Source organism: Natator depressus, chromosome 10 (genome assembly GCF_965152275.1).
Source record: "Natator depressus isolate rNatDep1 chromosome 10, rNatDep2.hap1, whole genome shotgun sequence".
NCBI classification, from domain to species: Eukaryota; Metazoa; Chordata; order Testudines; family Cheloniidae; genus Natator; species Natator depressus.
Window position 1 is genome coordinate 42,451,489 of NC_134243.1, and position 21,407 is coordinate 42,472,895.

Below are 21,407 nucleotides of genomic sequence, written 5' to 3' on the forward strand. Positions count from 1 at the left end.
TTATCTAAAGTGATCATCAAGGAGGGCCATTTCCAGCACAAATCCAGGTTTTCTCACCCTTCCCCCCCCCCCCCCAGACACACATACAAACTCACTCTCCTGCTGGTAATAGCCCATCCCTCTTTGAAACCTCTCTTTATAATGCGCATGATAATCAAGGTGGGTCATTTCCAGCACTAATCCAGGTTTTCTCACCACCCCCCCCCACACACACCCCCCTCCAAAAACCACACACACAAACTCACTCTCCTGCTGGCAATAGCTCATCTTACAATGTGCACAGCAATAATCCAAGTTTAACCAGAACGTCTTGGGGGGGGGGTTTGTAGGAAAAAAACAAGGGGAGATAGGCTACCTTGCATAATGACTTAGCCACTCCCAGTCTCTATTCAAGCCCAAATTAATAGTATCCAATTTGCAAATGAATTCCAATTCAGCAGTTTCTTGCTGGAGTCTGGATTTGAAGTTTTTTTGCTTTAAGATAGCGACCCTCGTGTCTGTGATTGCGTGACCAGAGAGATTGAAGTGTTCTCCGACTGGTTTATGAATGTTATAATTCTTAACATCTGATTTGTGTCCATTTATTCTTTTACGTAGAGACTGTCCAGTTTGACCAATGTACATGGCAGAGGGGCATTGCTGGCACATGATGGCATATATCACATTGGTGGATGTGCAGGTGAACGAGCCTCTGATAGTGTGGCTGATGTTGTTAGGCCCTGTGATGGTGTTCCCTGAATAGATATGTGGGCACAGTTGGCAACGGGCTTTGTTGCAAGGATAGGTTCCTGGGTTAGTGGTTCTGTTGTGTGGTATGTGGTTGTTGGTGAGTATTCGCTTCAGGTTGGGGGGCTGTCTGTAGGCAAGGACTGGCCTTTCTCCCAAGATTTGTGAGAGTGTTGGGTCATCCTTCAGGATAGGTTGTAGATCCTTAATAATGCGTTGGAGGGGTTTTAGTTGGGGGCTGAAGGTGACGGCTAGTGGCGTTCTGTTATTTTCTTTGTTAGGCCTGTCCTGTAGTAGGTGACTTCTGGGAACTCTTCTGGCTCTATCAATCTGTTTCTTCACTTCCGCAGGTGGGTATTGTAGTTGTAAGAATGCTTGATAGAGATCTTGTAGGTGTTTGTCTCTGTCTGAGGGGTTGGAGCAAATGCGGTTGTATCGCAGAGCTTGGCTGTAGACGATGGATCGTGTGGTGTGGTCAGGGTGAAAGCTGGAGGCATGTAGGTAGGAATAGCGGTCAGTAGGTTTCCGGTATAGGGTGGTGTTGATGTGACCATCGTTTATTAGCACTGTAGTGTCCAGGAAGTGGATCTCTTGTGTGGACTGGACCAGGCTGAGGTTGATGGTGGGATGGAAATTGTTGAAATCATGGTGGAATTCCTCAAGGGCTTCTTTTCCATGGGTCCAGATGATGAAGATGTCATCAATATAGCGCAAGTAAAGTAGGGGCGTTAGGGGACGAGAGCTGAGGAAGCGTTGTTCTAAATCAGCCATAAAAATGTTGGCATACTGTGGGGCCATGCGGGTACCCATAGCAGTGCCGCTGATCTGAAGGTATACATTGTCCCCAAATGTAAAATAGTTATGGGTAAGGACAAAGTCACAAAGTTCAGCCACCAGGTTAGCCGTGACATTATCGGGGATAGTGTTCTTGATGGCTTGTAGTCCATCTTTGTGTGGAATGTTGGTGTAGAGGGCTTCTACATCCATAGTGGCCAGGATGGTGTTATCAGGAAGATCACCAATGGATTGTAGTTTCCTCAGGAAGTCAGTGGTGTCTCGAAGGTAGCTGGGAGTGCTGGTAGCGTAGGGCCTGAGGAGTGAGTCTACATAGCCGGACAATCCTGCTGTCAGGGTGCCAATGCCTGAGATGATGGGCGCCCAGGATTTCCAGGTTTATGGATCTTGGGTAGTAGATAGAATATCCCAGGTCGGGGTTTCAGGGGTGTGTCTGTGCGGATTTGATCTTGTGCTTTTTCAGGAAGTTTCTTGAGCAAATGCTGTAGATGCTTTTGGTAACTCTCAGTGGGATCAGAGGGTAATGGCTTGTAGAAAGTGGTGTTGGAGAGCTGCCGAGCAGCCTCTTGTTCATATTCCGACCTATTCATGATGACAACAGCACCTCCTTTGTCAGCCTTTTTGACTATGATGTCAGAGTTGTTTCTGAGGCTGTGGATGGCATTGTGTTCTGCACGGCTGAGGTTATGGGGCAAGAGATGCTGCTTTTCCACAATTTCAGCCCGTGCACGTCGGCGGAAGCACTCTATGTAGAAGTCCAGTCTGCTGTTTCGACCTTCAGGAGGAGTCCACCTAGAATCCTTCTTTTTGTAATGTTGGTAGGCAGGCCTCTGTGGATCATTATGTTGTTCAGAGGTATTTTGGAAATATTCCTTGAGTCGGAGACGTCGAAAATAGGATTCTAGGTCACCACAGAACTGTATCATGTTCGAGGGGGTGGAGGGGCAGAAGGAGAGGGTGAGAAAACCTGGATTTGTGCTGGAAATGGCCCTCCTTGATGATCACTTTAGATAAGCTGTTACGAGCAGGACAGTGGGGTGGGAGGAAGTTTTGTTTCATGGTCTCTGTGTGTATATAATGTCTTCTGCAGTTTCCACGATATGCTATGCATCCGATGAAGTGAGCTGTAGCTCACGAAAGCTCATGCTCAAATAAACTGGTTAGTCTCTAAGGTGCCACAAGTACTCCTTTTCTTTTTTCTTTTTACGAATACAGACTAACACGGCTGTTACTCTGAAACCTGACAGTATTAGTATAGGACAGTAGACTCACATGCAACATGACAAGATGAATAAAACCCCACTTCGTCACAGGAGGATAAATGTGGCTCCTTTCCACACGAGGCCTCCTCCCACCCCAGCTTCCCACAGCCTGGGAAGACCATGCACAGCCAATGGTGCTGCACATTGCTACCAAGAGAGGGACTGGCTAGGCCTGAGCTGGGAAATATGGGCATCTCCTCCAGTGCCCATGGTGTACTAAGCACAAGCTGGGGAGGTTGAAGGGATGGGAATTAAGCAAATGGCATCTCACTCCCACTGTGTTTGCCCCCACTGGGAGTGGGGGGAGGGCCTGAGCTCTGAGATCTCATTTTGCAGGATGTGGGTGCTTCCCCTCCACACTCTGTTAGACAAATCCAATCTCCCTCCCCATCATCCTCCACTCAGGGCAGTGTGAACTCAGGGGGAAGTGTGATCTGAGATCCCATCTCCCTCTACCCCCATATGCAGAGCCCTGGCATTAGGCTCTGAGGGCCCTGCCCCTGGGGATGCAAGAGGAGCCCAGCTTCCCCCCAAAGCTCCCTCCTGGGTTGAGAGCTTTTTACAGGCCCAGGGAGCTCCCCAGTTACATGTTCCCTTTCAACTGACCTTTCAGTTCCTTCAGGCTACTGGATGAGACTATAAAGAGTGTGCTGAAATCCAAAGTGCCTCACCACATAGCCAGCTTGCTAGGCTTCTACCCCAGCTTGTTTAACATAATATTTGTCATAACAGCTCCCATTCTGCTCCCGGCCAGTGTATTTATGTTAAAAACAACATAGGCCCAGATCCACACAGGTATTTAAATGTCTAAATTCCACTGAAGTCAATGGAAGATCTAAACTAATCTATCTATCCCCATACACCGCCTCTATCTAATCTATCTATCTATCTAATCTGATATTGGACAGACACCTAACCTTAACACATCTGATGAGAGAGAGTGGGATTTGATTAGACATTTCTGTTGCATTCTGTCCCCTTACACCCCTTGTTAAAAGGCAGATGTTTCTGTCTGGCAGACCCTAAAGTTGTCAGTTCATGAGCAGCTGGAGAGATCCTTCTTCTGATTGCACAAAGCCTCCCCTTCTGCAGGGGTGCTGGAACAATCTGCATAGCCGGGGTGCTGACAGCCACTGAACCAAACTGTGCCCTGTAGGTGATGGAAACCACTTCTAGCCAAGGGTGCGGCAGCACCCTCCCGCACACCCCTACACCTATGCTCTTCTGCTGCCGGCTGTCAAAACACACAAATGCCCTACCGGGGAGGAAAGAGGATGGCAGCTTGGCTGAGTCCAAGGGGTGTGCGTGGTGCTGGGTGCTGCACCTTGCTCCGGCCCCTGGTGTCTGCTCCTGAGGCCAGCACGCACAGGGCTGGCACCGCTCCCCTCCCACCGCCTTGGCATTTACCCTCTGCCCAGCTCCCCCAACTCTTGGTTTGCAGGGCGGTCAGCCCTGATCCTCCGGCCTCTGCCCCGGCTCCCGCCCGCCCAGCTGAGCCGCTCATGCATCTGCGGCAATAGTAGCTCCCTGCTCCCCCTTTGCTCTCGGAGCGGCTCCGGCGCCCGGTGCCAGTCCCACGGAGCAGGCTGGTGCAGCCCACCCCGCCCTGCCGCTCCGCAGCCCCCTCCCCGCCGCGCCCCGGGCACCCCGAGCCCCGTGCGCGGGGGAGCGGAGCTGGCACGGGGGCGGGGAGAGAGGTTGTCTCCCAGCCCCTGTCCCGCTGCCGGCTGCCCCCTCTGATTGGCTCCCGCTGCCTCATTATGCTAAACACTTGCGTCTCGTGGCGGGCTAGCCGGCTGACGTCATCCGGCCGGGGGGCAGGCGCGAGCGGGGCGCGGAGGGGCGCGCAGAGGCGGCCCCGCGCGCGGAGCAGGAGCGCGGCCGGCCGCGGGAGCATGGCCACGGGCAGCGGCGGCGCCCCGCTCAGCACCGCGGACAGCGCCGCCAGGATGAACGGGCTGAGCCCCGGCCCGGCCGGCATCGCCATGAAGGACCACGATGCCATCAAGCTGTTCGTGGGGCAGATCCCCCGCAACCTGGAGGAGGGGGACCTCAAGCCCCTCTTCGAGGAGTTCGGCAAGATCTACGAGCTCACGGTGCTGAAGGACAGGTTCACCGGCATGCACAAAGGTAGGGGCGCCCCCGGGCCCCGGCCCGGAGCAACAAAGGGCCGGCTGCTGGGGGGAGTGGGGCCCGGCCCCAGCTCCCCGCCTGCACCATGCACCCAGCCCCCACAGCCCCCCAGATTACCCACCCAGCCCTGCTGGAACTGCCCCAGCTCCCCCACCTGCACTGTGCACCCAGCCCCCAAAGCCCACCAGCTCCCCAGGCCCCGTGTGTGCAAGGGGGAGAGGATCTGGCCCCCAGCATCCACACCTGCACCCAGACACTCTCCAGTCACCCACCCAGCCCCGCTGCAGCTGCCCCCAGATCGCAGAACTCTGAGCCACGGAGAGGGTAAAGTTGGGTCAGATGAAGAGCAGGGTGCCTGGTTATACATTTCCCCCTCCCCCCGTCCTTGTGGGGCTGAGCCCCATGTGTGTGCCATCGGTAACTGCTGGCTTTGCCACATTTGCCAGGAGTGGTCTGGTTCAAGCATGGATGGGGGCTAGGCACTGGGAGTTGCCTACCTCTCCCTCTTTGTCTAGTGATTTAAATTAGTGCCAAAAAATTGAGTTTGTGTTTAGAAATCAATATTTTCGTGCCCATGGGGGGGGGTAGCTTTTCGGTTTGGTTTCTAGCTGGAGAGAAAATCACTTCAAAATAGAGAATAAGACCTCTTGATCCCTTTAAATAATAATAATGGGGTGTTTATGGCTGGGCTTATACTGCAGTTGAGGAACAACATTTTGCAGGGAAAAATGGTGTCTGTCATCGGCTGGCAGCTGGTAACCTCGCTGAATGTCGAAAGTCGGGGGGAAGCAGTCCTGGAAAGGATTACCTGTTGGGTGACTTCTTGCAACTGTTGTGAAAGTAGTAGCATGCAAAAAGCAAAGGGGTAAACCAACTGAGTAGCAGCAGCCAAAGAGCTAGGCGAGGGAAGCAGACTCAGTTTGCCTCTAGGTAAATGCTCTGATTTGTAATACAATAAATGTTCCTCACCCATCCCAGCTAGGTCCATAACAAATACTCTGTTTTGTATTTTTAAAAGGAACAAAGAAGTACTCCCTCTTGATTTGTAAAAAGCAGAGGATCCAAATCCGACTCTGCTTGATAACAGATTCCCTACTTGTGTTTCAAAATCTTGGTTTAGTTTTAAATGTGTCATGGAATATTCTCTGCTCGTCAGAGGGATTCTTTTCAAGGGAGAGGGGTAATGAAAGCTGGTAAATTTCAGAACAACCTGACCAGGTGGGAGCTTAGATCATTGTCCCCCATCCCCAAAACTGCCCCTCCTGAAAGATCTACAATAATAAAATCATCCCATGCCTTTGCAACTTTTCCTCGGATGGCTGTTCTGAAAAGCTCCCCTGCTAAATACAAACCAGAGGCCTTGTAATCCTGATTGCTTTCTCCTTTGCAGAATTAGGAGTTAATACCCTGTAGCATGCGTGAGCTCATTACTCCTTGATTTCCAATATTTCCCAGGTAGGATTCCTGAGATAAGGGGTTTATATAATGCTGAGCCCCAGTTCAGGTAGAGGCACCAGATGACTGAAACAGAGGGGGAAGCACAGAACTGGTACATGGGAGGTTAGATCTCTCCCAGATGGAAAGAACAGAATGGTTTCCAAGACATAAAATGAGACTCCAGGATGCAGGTAGCAAGAGGTATTCTCTGGAGTTTCTAGGAAGCCAAAATGAAACTTGGTCTTTAACATGATAGATGGATGATTGTTCCGCAGCTGGCAACTGTCTGGCCATTTTAACTCTCTAGTTCTCAGGTCTGTTACTGAGCATCCCAAATTTCTCTGTGTGCTTTCCTAGATCTGGTTTACACGTCTAATGCTAACAAGGCAGGGGCAGTTAACATTTCAATACACAAAGTGAATACATCTTTTTCTTTCTTTCTTTCTTTCTTTCTCTCATTATCTATCTACCTTCTGGAAAACCCTTCCCCAGTCCACAAAAATAATCAGACTTGTGCAACTTTAAATATCATACTGAAAAAAATGCATTTTAATTTGAGACACTCATCTCATTAAAATGTCATCCCTCTTTACTTTTTAAGCTTTGGAGTGGAGCTAGCTCATGCGTGTGCACTCAGAACTTCTACCAGACATTTCAGGGTAGATAGACAGATAGATAGATAGATTCCTGCAAACCACACCCCCACCTCCCCAACCCGGAGGAGAGTGCTGAGTTGGTTTGAAATGGTAAATATTCTAAATGCAGACAGCTGATAGGAAAGGGACATAAATGGCTAGTATCTAAACGGCGTTAGTTGGATATTTTCAATTTTACATCAGCAACTTTTCTAAAATGCCAAAAGATAATTTGTGTGAGTGCATGTGATCTCCCTGCTTTACACAGGAGAGTAAATACATTACACATAAAGGAAGTTTAAAGATTGCTAAACAAACAGAACAAATTGGCCGCCCCCAATCACTGTTGTCTATCCCATTGCAGGCTAATGGCAACACTCCTTGCATTGCTCCACTCCTGAATTCATTCTATTTGAAGGCAAGTTGATTGCACTTATTAAGAGTTATTAATACTTAATCATCTGGCAGATTTAATTGTGCCAATATTAAAAATGCATCAATGTCAATTTCATTCATTAAATATTTACTTTTTTTGAAGGGAAACTTTTGCTGCTGTTTTAATATCACTTTAAGAAGCTTTGAATAGGACCTAATAAAATAATTGGAAGAGAAAGATGTATACAGCATACAGGGAGCTGGGCAAAATTCTTCTTTCCTGTTTGCTTTGGCTAATTCTTTTTGCAAAACCCTAGTGAAATATCATTCATTCATTTCACCAGCATAATAAAGACGGGGTAAATAGATTTGTGCCTGGGCTGGGTAAATTGTGCTGACAGTTTTGCCAGCCAGAGATATAAACAGTGCAGGTTAGATTGTGCAACCCTTATACATAACAATGAGCATTTACTCACATGACTGTGGCAGAGTTACTCATGTGAGTAAGAGCGCACCAGATTGAGAAATCTTACGCTAGTTGCATTTTTGAGTCACAAACCAAAGCATGTGATATTGAAAGGGCCAGAAACCAGTTCCCTTTCTCACACTGAGTAGCCCCTCTCCCCAGGAATAACCCCTTTACAATCAATAGGAATTACTGAGGGCAATGCTACTAAGAGGATCAGAATCAGGCCCAAAGAGATTAGATCAAAAGATGTCGAAATTCAGCCTTGTAGTTTAGTCCTGAAAATAAAATAATAAATTTGTAGTGTAGCAGAAGGTGGCTACATTCTCTAATCTAATCTAATCTAATCTAATCTAATCTATCTATCTGTCTATCTATCGAGTGTTTTCTTAGCACTCAGCACTGGAAGGAGCTCAACTGAACTAGGCTTGACCCATAAGGACAAGATTTCTGCTTATACCCCTTTCCCGCCTTAAATTTAAAATAGCAATCAAACCTTTCCTAGAATAGTTTTACAAACCCTTCCCCTGCAACACTAAGTCCTGTCCATCATCCCCGAGTATTTCCCATCACAATAACACTCTGAAACAAAAATCTGGGGCACAAATGATGTCTCATAAACAGCAAAGCACTCTGAATTCTCCAGAATTACTATCCCTTCATTTTCTCTTTCCTTCATTTTTTCCCTCTTCTTACTTTTCCCTTCTCTACCCCTTTCACTCTTTGATCTGGCATCTGCACCGTCCCTCCTTGCTCCCTCCTTCATTGACAATTTTTCCGTACGGTGTCACTGCTGAGATTTGGGCTCTTCCTTCAGTCTTCAGGATTTTTTTTGTGACTGAATTGAAATGTGCTATTGAAATTTAGCCTCTGGACCCAGATTTGGTGACAGAGCTGATGGGGGTTGGAGAAAGTGAATCAAAATGTCTAATGAAAGAAGAAAAGGAGCTGTGAAGAAAAGGAAATAACTGGCAGCACCAGTTTTGCTCCTTTCAGCACGAAGACACAGGGCCAGGGAGACCACATACACACATACACGATCTGCACCAACATAGATTGTGCTTTCTTCCTATGTACTATAGTAATTAATACCAACAACATCCGATCCCCTGTATTGGTACATAGTGCCTTTTGCCGGGAAGAATTGGTGCATGGTGTGTTACAGACAGCTTCTGGGGATGTGAACCCCAGGGCGCGTTACAGACTGCCTCTGGGGACATGAAGAGGTGTTTATTTCTTTGCCTTTGCCCGCCACTGAAATGCAGCTGCCTCTGGGGAGCATTGCAGTGCAAGTGTACTGGTGCGAGGCACAACAGTTCAGGAGAGGGAGGTAATGGGACCAAGGTGCTCAGTTTTGCAGGGGGAATTTAGGGAGGCAGAATATAAATGCCAGAGTTGGGTGTAAGAGTATGAATACAAAAGCTAAGTGTCTGCATAATGTGGGTGTAGACAGACTTTGTGAAGGGCGGGGGAGGGAGATCTGTCCTGCTATACTATGTGCACAGGGCCTAACTTCATGGCTAACACCAGCTGCCCTCCCTCAGCAGCCAGGAGGGCTCTGCTAGACACCAGGCGTGTAAGCACAGAACCTGCACTGAGCTGGGTTAGCAGATGCGGTGCTTGAACTCTCAGTGCCTGGACCCCTGTCTGGACTGAGGGTCCCACCAGAGGATCCAATGTGGCAGAAGAGCCAACTTTGGGAGTGTTCAGCGAATAGATGCTGCTGCAGACAGAGTCACAATTCATGCTCCTGATCAGAGACAGCTGGGAAAATGCTGTCTTTCTTGAGGGGCCTAGTTCAAAGCCCATTGACCTCTGTGGGGCTTACTGGTTTCTGATGACAAATTGTAGCCCATGCAAGGCTCCCTCTTCCCAATCCCGCATTGGTTAGGGGCACATCAAAGCCCTTCCTTGCAGAATTAGCATACCCAGTGCAAACTAAGCTGGGGCCTGGTTCCTGAAATGCCTTTGTGCCCATCTGAGGAGCTGAGGGGATGTGGCTGAGATGGGCTGTGTTCTCCTGAGATGTGGGGTGACCCTGTCCTACAAGGGCACCCCAGCTTGGCTCTCAGCAGAGCCCTTCTCCTGATGCATGGAGAGCTCTCTCAGTAGAGCGCTTTTGGAGTCAAGTAAAGGTTATGCTGGGAAAGGCCTTGGATTGCCAGCCATGGGGATATGTTTGTCCACAGAACAGGGACTGCACGGGTGACTGCAGGGTAAGCATCCTCCCAAATTGCCCCATCAGTGTGCGTCACTGCTCCGGTGAGAGGGGAGCTTGCTCTCCACATCACAGTCACTCCTTGGTGACTCTCAGCCAGGGGGTCCAGCTGGTGCCAGCTCTCATGAGACCACTAGGACCTGGTCTGAGACCCATTAGCTCAGCTCATGCTGAGGCCACCAGCCAGCCATCGTGGTCTGGACATTGGGTTGCTACAGTGTCACATCCATTGCCTGGCAGAACAGCCGCTGCTGGTCTTTGCTAGTGGCCTGCTGGGAGAGAAAGAAAGGGAGAGGCAAGGCTGTAGGAATATGAATAATGGCCGGAGAGCCAGAGTCTAGCTGCCTGCAGCATTTTCAGCCCCTTGGACCAGGCAGAGGGGCAGGGATGGGCTGGCTGCCCTCTTGGCTTGTGGAGGTAGGGAACCTTTCTCTTTCCAGTGGCTTGGCTTGCTGAGGGAGAAGAGGTTACAGTGACATGGTCTCCCTGGTTACCAGCTCCCTGGAGAGTCTGGGAAGGTCTGTGTGACACACAGCACCCCCTGGGGAATGCCGTGTGAGCCACTGATGACAAAGCTCCAGTGGCATGGGTGTAATGCAGAGCAATATCCACCCACCCACCACGGGAAGGAGTGCATGGACACTAGATACCAGAGTAGCTGCAGCACTCATGCTGGCTGACAGAGGTGTGTGCCGCCAGTGTACCTAGGTGTACAGACAATACGGACTGCCAAGGCTGGATCAGCCTCTCTGCTTCCTTAGTAGAGGAGACCCAGATCTAGGGGGATCAGCCCTGGGGGGCCACCCGGGGGGAGCAACCCTGGAGGTCACCTGTGGGGAGCAGTGCCAGTTTGGTGGCATCTTCCCACCTTCCTCCAACCCAGGAGAAATTTCTCTGGGAGGTGGAGGCTCCCGTGGATACCAAGGTCAGGGCTGAGCTAGCAGTATGGGGTGGGGAGCAGCCTCTTAGCAGCTCTGTTGCTGCCCCCAAGGATCTCTGAGCTGGAGCTAATGCTGCATCAAGCTGCATGGACCCCTGCTGGGCCTCTGTATAACTGCTACATTAGCTGTGCTAATGAGGGGTGGTGAACACAGCAGCTATGCACTGAGTGCTGGAGACCCCCCCAAGATCCATAGGATGCTCAGGAGATCTCTCCTAGGTGAATAAACCCCCCTTCCTGGGGCTCTGATAGCCCCTTGCTTTCCTTTCCTCTAGTTTGCCCAGCTCTGGAGAGGACATCCCCTGAGTGATGTTCTGGGCCATGTCAGTGCTCGCTAATTTCTCTCTAGGCAGCAAAACATGCTGCGGAAGTGACACAGCTTGTCTGAGTATAGGTGGAGGCAACAGGTGTCTTGCTTGACGTATGGGTCTGATCTGAAATTCAGTGGCAGAAAATGACCTTAGTACAGAGTTCTGTTTGCTTGGTGGTTGGTCGTCCTGAATGCTGAATGCTGAGCTGAGCAAAACTCAAATGTCCGAAAAGCATTAAGGTCTCCCAGACAACCTTAACTGCCTGCTTTCAGACCTGTTAATGCACACACCTTCACACTGCCAGCTGCACCATTATTGAAATATACAAACTCTTCCCCTCCTTTCACAGCCTGTTCACTCACCCACAGGACTCCATCAGACACTAGTCAAGGGCAAAAGGGAAATAGAAAACCCCAAGAGGCTGCCCGCCCCACCTTCTCTGTGTTCCCCTGGAGTGGGCAGTAGCTGGGGGGATGCTGCGGGTACTGTTCAGGTGCAGGCAGGGGATTAGGAATGCCAGTGGAGGCAGTAGGCAGGCCTGCTTGGCGTTGTAAAGTCCAGAATACACTCACACACTTAGCCACGGCCCCAGAAAGTGTCCCCACAGGTTCAATTTCAGAAGCACTTCACAGCCTTGTACAACTCCCTTATGTGTACTGCCAGGACACCCTCACCTAACCATCATTAAAGCATTAGCATCCTCTCATGTTCCATCACACAACTGGCAGGATCCTTTGGAATCAAAGACCGATGTCCAGCAGCCACCATAACCCAGGCACTTCTGCACTGACATGGTGCATCCTGGACCCTTTCCTTTCCTCACACAGGAGGGGGTGGAAAACATGCATCTTCCCTCAGATCACAGTCACAGCCCTGTCACAACCCCCCTATGTCCTTACAGCATGAACACTCCTGTACCAAACAGGCAGTGATTCCTGTCGGCCATTGGCCACTCAAGAGGAAGAGCGGGCGAGTGGCCTGGGCAACCTTTTTGTGTTGTCCTTTAATAGTGTTCGATGGAATCCGGGGTGGGGGCATGACTGGGTGGTGAGAGGAGGGGAAGAGCTGGCACATTTCAGCAAGTGTGGGGCGGGCAGGGTGTTGACAGGGCCTGTTGGGGCCTTGCTGGAAGAAGGCTGTGTTGAGGCTGCCTGGGTGCAAATCTCTGATGCCGTCCGCAGCTGCTCTCATACATTGTAGGAGGGACACACGGGAATAAAGGCCAGGTCATTTCTGCCTGAGTGAATTACCACAATGGTGGGTAGATCACAACCTCCTTAGACACTGCAGAGTGGGCTGAACGCAAGGCCAACGCGGGCCACCTCTCGCCACCCAAATCAGCCTGCAGTCAGCAATCCCCATGCCGTAGTGTTCTCCTTGCTCTCCTGCAAACTTTTGCAACCTGGGGATCTAGGAATTGTCCTGAACCTACACGTTGGCAACGCTGCCAGCGCAAATAGTTCTTTTTTCTCACAGTCCTTGTGCTTTCAGTTCCAAACCTCTGTACTATGCCTCTTTGGAGACACCACATTCATCTGCCCTGAGATCAGGAAGTAGATACTTGCGTCCCCTCCTGCAAAGACTATTAAAATACAGGTTTCAGAGTAGCAGCCGTGTTAGTTTGTATTCACAAAAAGAAAAGGAGTACTTGTGGCACCTTAGAGACTAACAAATTTATTTGAGCATAAGCTTTTGTGAGCTACAGCTCACTTCATCAGATGCATTCAGTGGAAAATACAGTGGGGAGATTTATATACATAGAGAACATGAAACAATGGGTGTTACCATACACACTGTAACAAGAGTGATCACTTAAGGTGAGCTATTACCAGCAGGAGAGCAGGGGGGAGGGGGGGAACCTTTTGTAGTGATAATCAAGATGGGCCATTTCCAGCAGCTGACAAGAATGTCTGAGGAACAGTGGGGGGGGGAATAAACATGGGAAAATAGTTTTACTTTGTGTAATGACCCATCCACTCCCAGTCTCTATGCAAGCCTAAGTTAATTGTATCCAGTTTGCAAATTAATTTCAATTCAGCAGTCTCTTGTTGGAGTCTGTTTTTGAAGTTTTTTTGTTGAAGAATTACAACTTTTAGGTCTGTAATCGAGTGACCAGAGAGATTGAAGTGTTCTCCAACTGGTTTTTGAAGGTTATAATTCTTGACGTCTGATTTGTGTCCATTTATTCTTTTATGTAGCGACTGTCCAGTTTGACCAATGTACATGGCAGAGGGGCATTGCTGGCACGTGATGGCATATATCACATTGGTAGATGTGCAGGTGAACGAGTCTCTGATGGTGTGGCTGATGTGATCAGGCCCTATGATGGTGTCCCCTGAATAGATATGTGGACACAGTTGGCAACGGGCTTTGTTGCAAGGATAGGTTCCTGGGTTAGTGGTTCTGTTGTGTGGTGTGTGGTTGCTGGTGAGTATCTGCGTCAGGTTGGGAGGCTGTCTGTAAGCAAGGACTGGCCTGTCTCCCAAGATCTGTGAGAGTGATGGGTCGTCCTTCAAGATAGGTTGTAGATCCTTGATGATGCGTTGGAGAGGTTTTAGTTGGGAGCTGAAGGTGATGCCTAGTGGCGTTCTGTTATTTTCTTTGTTGGGCCTGTCCTGTAGTAGGTGACTTCTGGGTACTCTTCTGGCTCTGTCAATCTGTTTCTTCACTTCAGCAAGTGGGTATTATAGTTGTAAGAATTCTTGATAGAGATCTTGTAGGTGTTTGTCACTGTCTGAGGGGTTGGAGCAAATGCGGTTGTATCGTAGAGCTTGGCTGTAGACAATGGATCGTGTGGTGTGGTCTGGATGAAAGCTGGAGGCATGTAGGTAGGCATAGTGGTCAGTAGGTTTCCGGTATAGGGTGGTGTTTATGTGACCATCACTTATTAGCACCGTAGTGTCCAGGAAGTGGATCTCTTGTGTGGACTGGTCCAGGCTGAGGTTGATGGTGGGATGGAAATTGTTGAAATCATGGTGGAATTCCTCAAGGGCTTCTTTTCCATGGGTCCAGATGATGAAGATGTCATCAATGTAGCGCAAGTAGAGTAGGGGCATTAGGGGACAAGAGCTGAGGAAGCGTTGTTCTAAGTGAGCCATAAAAATATTGGCATACTGTGGGGCCATGCGGGTACCCATAGCAGTGCTACTGATTTGAAGGTATACATTGTCCCCAAATGTGAAATAGTTATGGATGAGGACAAAGTCACAAAGTTCAGCTACCAGGTTTGCTGTGACATTATTGGGGATACTGTTCCTGATGGCTTGTAGTCCATCTTTGTGTGGAATGTTGGTGTAGATGGCCTCTACATCCATAGTGGCCAGGATGATATTTTCAGGAAGATCACCGATGGATTGTAGTTTCCTCAGGAAGTCAGTGGTGTCTCGAAGATAGCTGGGAGTGCTGGTAGCGTAGGGCCTGAGAAGGGAGTCTACATAGCCGGACAATCCTGCTGTCAGGGTGCCAATGCCTGAGATGATGGGGCGTCCAGGATTTCCAGGTTTTTGGATCTTGGGTAGCAGATAGAATACCCCAGGTCGGGGTTCCAGGGGTGTGTCTGTGCGGATTTGTTCTTGTGCTTTTTCAGGGAGTTTCTTGAGCAAATGGTGTAGTTTCTTTTGGTAACTCTCAGTGGGATCAGAGGGTAATGGCTTGTAGAAAGTGGTGTTGGAGAGCTGCCTAGCAGCCTCTTGTTCATATTCTGACCTATTCATGATGACGACAGCACCTCCTTTGTCAGCCTTTTTGATTATGATGTCAGAGTTGTTTCTGAGGCTGTGGATGGCATTGTGTTCTGCACGGCTGAGGTTATGGGGCAAGTGATGCTGCTTTTCCACAATTTCAGCCCATGCACGTCGGCGGAAGCACTCTATGTAGCAGTCCAGTCTATTGTTTCGACCTTCAGGAGGAGTCCACCTAGAATCCTTCTTTATGTAGTCTTGGTAGGAAGGTCTCTGTGGGTTAGTATGTTGTTCAGAAGTGTGTTGGAAATATTCCTTGAGTCGGAGACGTCAAAAATAGGATTCTAGGTCACCACAGAACTGTATCATATTCATGGGGGTGGAGGGGCAGAAGGAGAGGCCCCGAGATAGGACAGATTCTTCTGCTGGGCTAAGAGTATAGTTGGATAGATTAACAATATCGCTGGGTGGGTTAAGGGAACCACTGTTGTGGCCCCTTGTGGCATGTAGTAGTTTAGTGTCCTTTTTCTTTTGTAGAGAAGCAAAGTGTGTGTTATAAACGGCTTGTCTAGTTTTTGTAAAGTCCAGCCACGAGGAAGTTTGTGTGGAAGGTTGGTTTTTATGAGAATATCCAGTTTTGAAAGCTCATTCTTAATCTTTCCCTGTTTGCTGTAGAGGATGTTGATCAGGTGGTTCTGCAGTTTCTTTGAGAGCATGTGGCACAAGCTGTCAGCATAGTCTGTGTGGTATGTAGATTGTAATGGATTTTTTACCTTCAGTCCTTTTGGTATGATGTCCATCTGTTTGCATTTGGAAAGGAAGATGATGTCTATCTGTATCTGTACGAGTTTTTTCATGAAGTTGATAGATTTCCACTACATACGGCTAAATTCAGTGCCTTGCATAATGACAGGTTTCAGAGTAGCAGCCGTGTTAGTCTGTATTCGCAAAAAGAAAAGGAGTACTTGTGGCACCTTAGAGACTAACAAATTTATTTGAGCATATGCTTTCGTGAGCTACAGCTCACTTCATTGGATGCATTCAGTGGAAAATACCGTGGGGAGATTTATATACATAGAGAACATGAAACAATGGGTGTTACCATACACACTATAACGAGAGTGATCACTTAAGGTGAGCTATTACCAGCAGGAGAGCGGGAGGGAAAGTTGCAATTCTTCAACAAAAAAACTTCAAAAACAGACTCCAACGAGAGACTGCTGAATTGGAATTAATTTGCACACTGGATACAATTAACTTAGGCTTGAACAGAGACTGGGAGTGGATGGGTCATTACACAAAGTAAAACTATTTCCCCATGTTTATTCCCCCACCCCCACCCCCACTGTTCCTCAGACGTTCTTGTCAACTGCTGGAAATGGCCCACCTTGATTATCACTACAAAAGGTTTTTTCCCCCCTGCTCTCTTGCTGGTAATAGCTCACCTTAAGTGATCACTCTCGTTACAGTGTGTATGGTAACACCCATTGTTTCATGTTTTCTATGTATATAAATCTCCCCACTGTATTTTCCACTGAATTCATCCGATGAAGTGAGCTGTAGCTCATGAAAACTTATGCTCAAATAAATTTGTTAGTCTCTAAGGTGCCACAAGTACTCCTTTTCTTTTTTAGTAAAATACAGACTCCCTCAAACAGCCAATCCAAGGCTTGCCTACCACCTAGGCCCATGTCCTGTCCCCTCCACAGCCCCTCTCCCTGTCATCCCCCGCCCCACACACATACAGTCCTCTCCCTCCAGCTCCTCCTCACCCCACAGAACACAAATGTTGGTTAGACTGGCTGTTGACTATTCCGCTGCGTTCACAGTAACCCTCCCATAAACTAAACACACGTTATAACAGAGACAGCTCGCAGCAAGCAACATGTGTTCTTCAATCTTTATTGCACAGATGTACAAGGGTTCGGACTAGAAACGTGTGTGGCAGAGTGCGGAAGAAGGGAGGGGATCCAGGAGAGGGGGTGGGGACAGAGACTGGAGTCCGGATTTTCCCAGTGTCCCAGCAGCCAAGAGGGAGTTCCCTCAGGGTGCCATCTGGAAGGAAGGGGTGTGACTTGGGCTAAGGGATGGGATTTGGTGGGAGGGGCTTGAGCGTGTGTTTTGGCAACCCAAGTAAGGCCACCTCCAGAAGGCAGGGTTTCCCAGAAGGAAGTTAATGTCAGCTAATGGGACCTCACTTTCCAAAGACTGCAGGTTGTGCCTGGGAGGTGGGAAAGGTCTGTGTAATGTCCCAGGGCCAGGCCCTCCAGATCCCTGACCAGGACTTGGCAACATCCTAGGGTCCCGCAGAGCCCAGTGCATGCTGGGACGAGTCTGTGGGGATGCCTGTGTAGTGGAGGGTGGAGTCAGACACTCTATTTATGAGCAGCAGGGTGTTGAGCAGCCAATATCCTGCCTTGTTTGGAGGGGGCTGGCTCCCCCCACCCCAGAGACAACTCTGGGCACTACAAAGAGTGCGGGAGGAAGAATGTGGCACTGTTGGGTTTACCCAAGAGGTACAGGGCGAATCACTACTGCCTGGAGGGAGCCTCGTCTGTGCCCACTGCTGCTGGCAAAACAAGCACCCCACTTTGGGCTCTGAGAGCCCCACTTTTTTCCTCTGTAGGCTGGCAATTTCCACCCCCAGCCTTAGGCTCCCTGTGTGAGTCACTGGTAGGGTTGCCAGGTGTCTGGTTTTCGACCGGAATGCCAGGTAGAAAAGGGACCCGGGCAGCTCTGGTCAGCACCACTGATCGGGCCTCTAAAAGTACAGTGGGTGGCGCAGTGGGGCTAAGGCAGGTTCCCTAGCTGCCCAGGCTCCGCATGGCTCCTTGAAGCAGCCAGCATGTCTGGCTCCTAGGCACAGGGGCGGTCACGGGGGCTCTGTGAGTTGCCCCTGCCCCAAGTGAGGGCTCCGCAGTTCCCATTGGCCAGGAACTGCAGCCTATGGGAGCTGCGGGGGCGTCACCTGCAGGTGTGGACACCACGCAGAGCCATCTGGCTGTGTCTCCACCTAGGAGCCAGAGTGGGGACATGCTGCTGCTTCTGGGAGCCACCTGAGGTAAGTGCCACCCTGCCAGAGCCCGCACACCTCACTCTCTGCCACACTCCAACCCTCTACCCCAGCCCTGAGCCCACTCCCGCACCCAAACTCCCTCCCAGAGCCCACACCCCCACCCTCTCCCACACCCCAACCCAACTGCCCCAGCCCTGAGCCCCCTCCTGCACCCCAAAGCCCTCATCCCTGGCCCCACTTCTAAGCCCACACTCCCAGCTGGAGCCCTCACCCCCTCCCACACCTCAACTCCCTGCCCCATCATGGAGCCCCCTCCCACACCCTGAACCCCTCATTTCTGGCCCCACCTTGGTTGCCCACACCCTCAGCCTGAGCCCTCACTCCCTCCCGCACCTCAACCCCTGGTGAAAGTGAGTGAGAGTGGGGGAGAGTGAGCGATGGAGAGAGGGGGGATGGCGTGAGCAGGGGTGGGGCCTCAGAGAAGGGGCAGGGCAGGGGCGGGGAAGACGCATGGCAAGGGTCTTCGGTTTTGTGCGATTAGAAAGTTGGCAACCCTAGTCACTGGGACAGAGCAGAGAGAAGCTGGCACTAAATCTATACAGGTAGCTCCCCCCAGAGTTCTGCACTGGCCTGGGGCACAGGTCCCTCCCACCTGTCTATACACCCCACTGCATTACACTTGAATGCCCAGCCCCACGACCCTGGACACCCACAATGCGCACACATCCGCTGTTTCCCCTCTGCTCCATGCTGCATGAGCTGTGTCTCTGGGAAAGGCAAGAGACGTTTCTTTCACCAAGCTGAAGATGATGATTCCAAGAAAAGGCAGCGTTAGGATTGAAAACATGATCACAGATAAAAGAAACAGATAAACCGCAGCCTAGAGCCTGTGCATACTGCCAAGGTCCTTTCCTGGCTACTGGGGTATTTCTCACCCTCTAGCCTGGCCGCCCAGTGCTGGGCCTGTCCAGGGAGCTGGGAGCCACTTTTCATGAGACAGAGTTTGACCACTGTAATCTGTGTCCTTCTTTCCCCTGTTACACAGTTCCAGTCTCTTTTCAAAGCCAGGGTGCTTCGTTACCTTCAGCTGCCCACCCTTCTCCTCGCCAATGGTCCCGCTATTCAGCGTCATCTTCCTGGGCCGCTTTGTAAAGGCCCAAGCCTGCACCTTGTCTCGACTGTCACGTGGATGTCAGTGATTTCACTTGTGCCTGAGTGAGCGCTGAGAGCCTCTGCCCCAGGTGACCAGTTTTGCCTCCCACAGCTTTGGAACACAATGTCCTACGTGTCACAGATCTTCAAATCTTTGCTGTCCATCTGTCCCGAAATAACCACGAGAACCAGCGAGTATCTTAGGGCAGCGACCCCGCCCTGACCCCCTGAGGTGAAACATCCTACAGGTGGTGAACACGGGGCAGGATGCCCAACTGGGCATGTCCTGGCAAGTCCCTGGCTACAGACTCATAATTGTGTAGCCCCATCTGTTGCCAACAGGGGGCACCTGGGTCACAGCTACTCACTCTGGGCCAGCTTTTAAAGTGTTCAGTGCCCTCTGTTGGGGCTGCATTGTCAGTACCATTTAGCTTCCGTGGAGGCAGCAAGGCTGAGGTTTCCAAAGGAGTCACAATACCCATTGAATGCCATGCTGCTGTGGTATGCCCCACCTGCCTCGGGGCACCACCTTTCTCAGCAGGATAAAATCCTATAGCAAGGGGGTGTTGGGAGCTGGGAGGGGGCTGAGTGCTGCCGGGGAGACTCTGGCCTGTTATTTCAAATCCAGCAGACCTAGAAATCACTTTACAAGCCAGCCACTGGCATGCAAATATCTCAAAGCAAGGCCAGGCGGCCAGCATCCTGGTGATTTTGGACTTGCTTCTACCTTGGTCTACTTGTATCTTTGCTGCTCAACAGGGTCAGACATGGTCACTGCTTGGCTGGGAGACCTCGGTGGAAAAAACCCTGACGCTCCAGGAAGTGGCAGGTAGTGCTTCCCCTCTGAGTCATGCCCAGGCTTCAGTAGAGGAAGGATAGCCTTGTGGTTAAGGAGAGGGACACAGATCTGGGTTTGATTCCTGCCTCTGCCACAGACTTCCTGCCTGTTGGGCAAGTCAGTTAGTTCTCTCTGGCCCTTGGATCCCCTGTGAAAAATGGGGATAATAAATCTTTCTGACCTTGCAGGGTATAAGCTGGATAAAGCCATGTTGGTGGGGTGAAGGGGCTGTAGAAATAGCCAGACAGCACAGGGTTAAAGGAAGAGGAGTCTAAAGATGTTACCCTAAGCCCTAGGTCAGAGCCCATGTGCACTAAAGGATGCTTAGTGCACATGGAGTGGAGCATGAACAGGTGGTCCACCCCCTCCCCTGCAATTTTACCAGACTGTAGCACTAATTAGAGCATCCTTGGGGCTGGTCTAACTTGTGCCTGCAGGTACTGGCTCCCAAGGAGCCACTCCACAAGCGCCAGTAGCGAAAATCCCCAATGGCTGGAAATGGAACATTACATGGGGAGGGCTATGAGTTATAACAGGGAATCTTTCCCAGGTATCTGCTTGGTAGGTCTTGCCCACATGCTCAGGGTCTAACTGATCACCATATTTAGGATCGGGAAGGAATTTTCCCTCGGGTCAGATTGGCAAGAGACCCTGGAGGTCTTTTTCCTTCCTCTGCAGCCTGGGGCATGAATCACTTGCAGGTTTGGTGGATTTTCTGTAACTTGATGTCTCTAAACCATGATTTGAGGACATCAGTAACTCAGCCAGAGGTTGGGGGTCTATTACTGGAGTGTGTGTTGGGGGGGGGTAAGGTTCTGTGGCCTGCAATGTGCAGGAGGTCAGACTAGATGATCATGATGGTCCTGTCTAGGGTGACCAGATAGCAAGTGTAAAAAATCGGGATGGGGGTGGGGGGTAATAGGTGCCTATGTAAGAAAAAGCCCCCAAAATGGGACTGTCCCTATAAAATCGGGACATCTGGTCCCCCTAGTCCCATCTGACCTTAAAGTGTATGAGTCTATGAGTGCATTGTGTAGCAGCTAACCTTAGAACAACTGGGGCTGGGCTGTCTAAGCCAGCTGTGGATTTCCCTATGCTAAGGGACTCCTTTGCTGAGGGCAGCATTAGGTACCCACTGGACTCCTGCAGGAAAGTAAGAATCCAAAAGAGGTACCCCATCACCCCCCAGAAGCAGATGCTGAGGCCAGAGGGGATGACACCCAGGACTCACAGGGACCCATGGCTGGCAGTGGGAATGATCACTGCTCTCTGGCTAAAGGACAGCTGGGCAGCCCCTGCTCTTTTCTAGGCAAGCCAGTTCCCAGAATCCCCACTCACGAGCTCCTATTCTCCAATTCTGCTAGCCATTTGGGACTACATTTCCCAGGATGCCCTGCACTTGAGCCTCCCACAACCAGCTGAC

At 50.3% G+C, this 21,407-nt stretch overlaps 1 protein-coding gene across 11 annotated transcripts in view; it reads left to right on the plus strand.

Moving 5' to 3' along the window:
• Positions 1–4,678: 4,678 nt before the first annotated feature.
• Positions 4,679–21,407, plus strand: part of CELF6 (CUGBP Elav-like family member 6) — a 220,748-nt gene continuing 204,019 nt past the window's right edge. For 5 of the 11 annotated variants that reach the window (XR_012641251.1, XM_074965888.1, XM_074965892.1 and 2 more), the window contains exon 1: positions 4,679–4,913. Coding sequence is in view for 10 of the 11 variants with exons in the window: in XM_074965888.1 (XP_074821989.1) it covers positions 4,679–4,913 (235 nt within the window). In the remaining variant the exon portion in view is untranslated. The remainder of the gene's footprint in view (positions 4,914–21,407) is intronic. The other 6 variants (XM_074965893.1, XM_074965894.1, XM_074965891.1 and 3 more) reach the window with 3 other exon arrangements.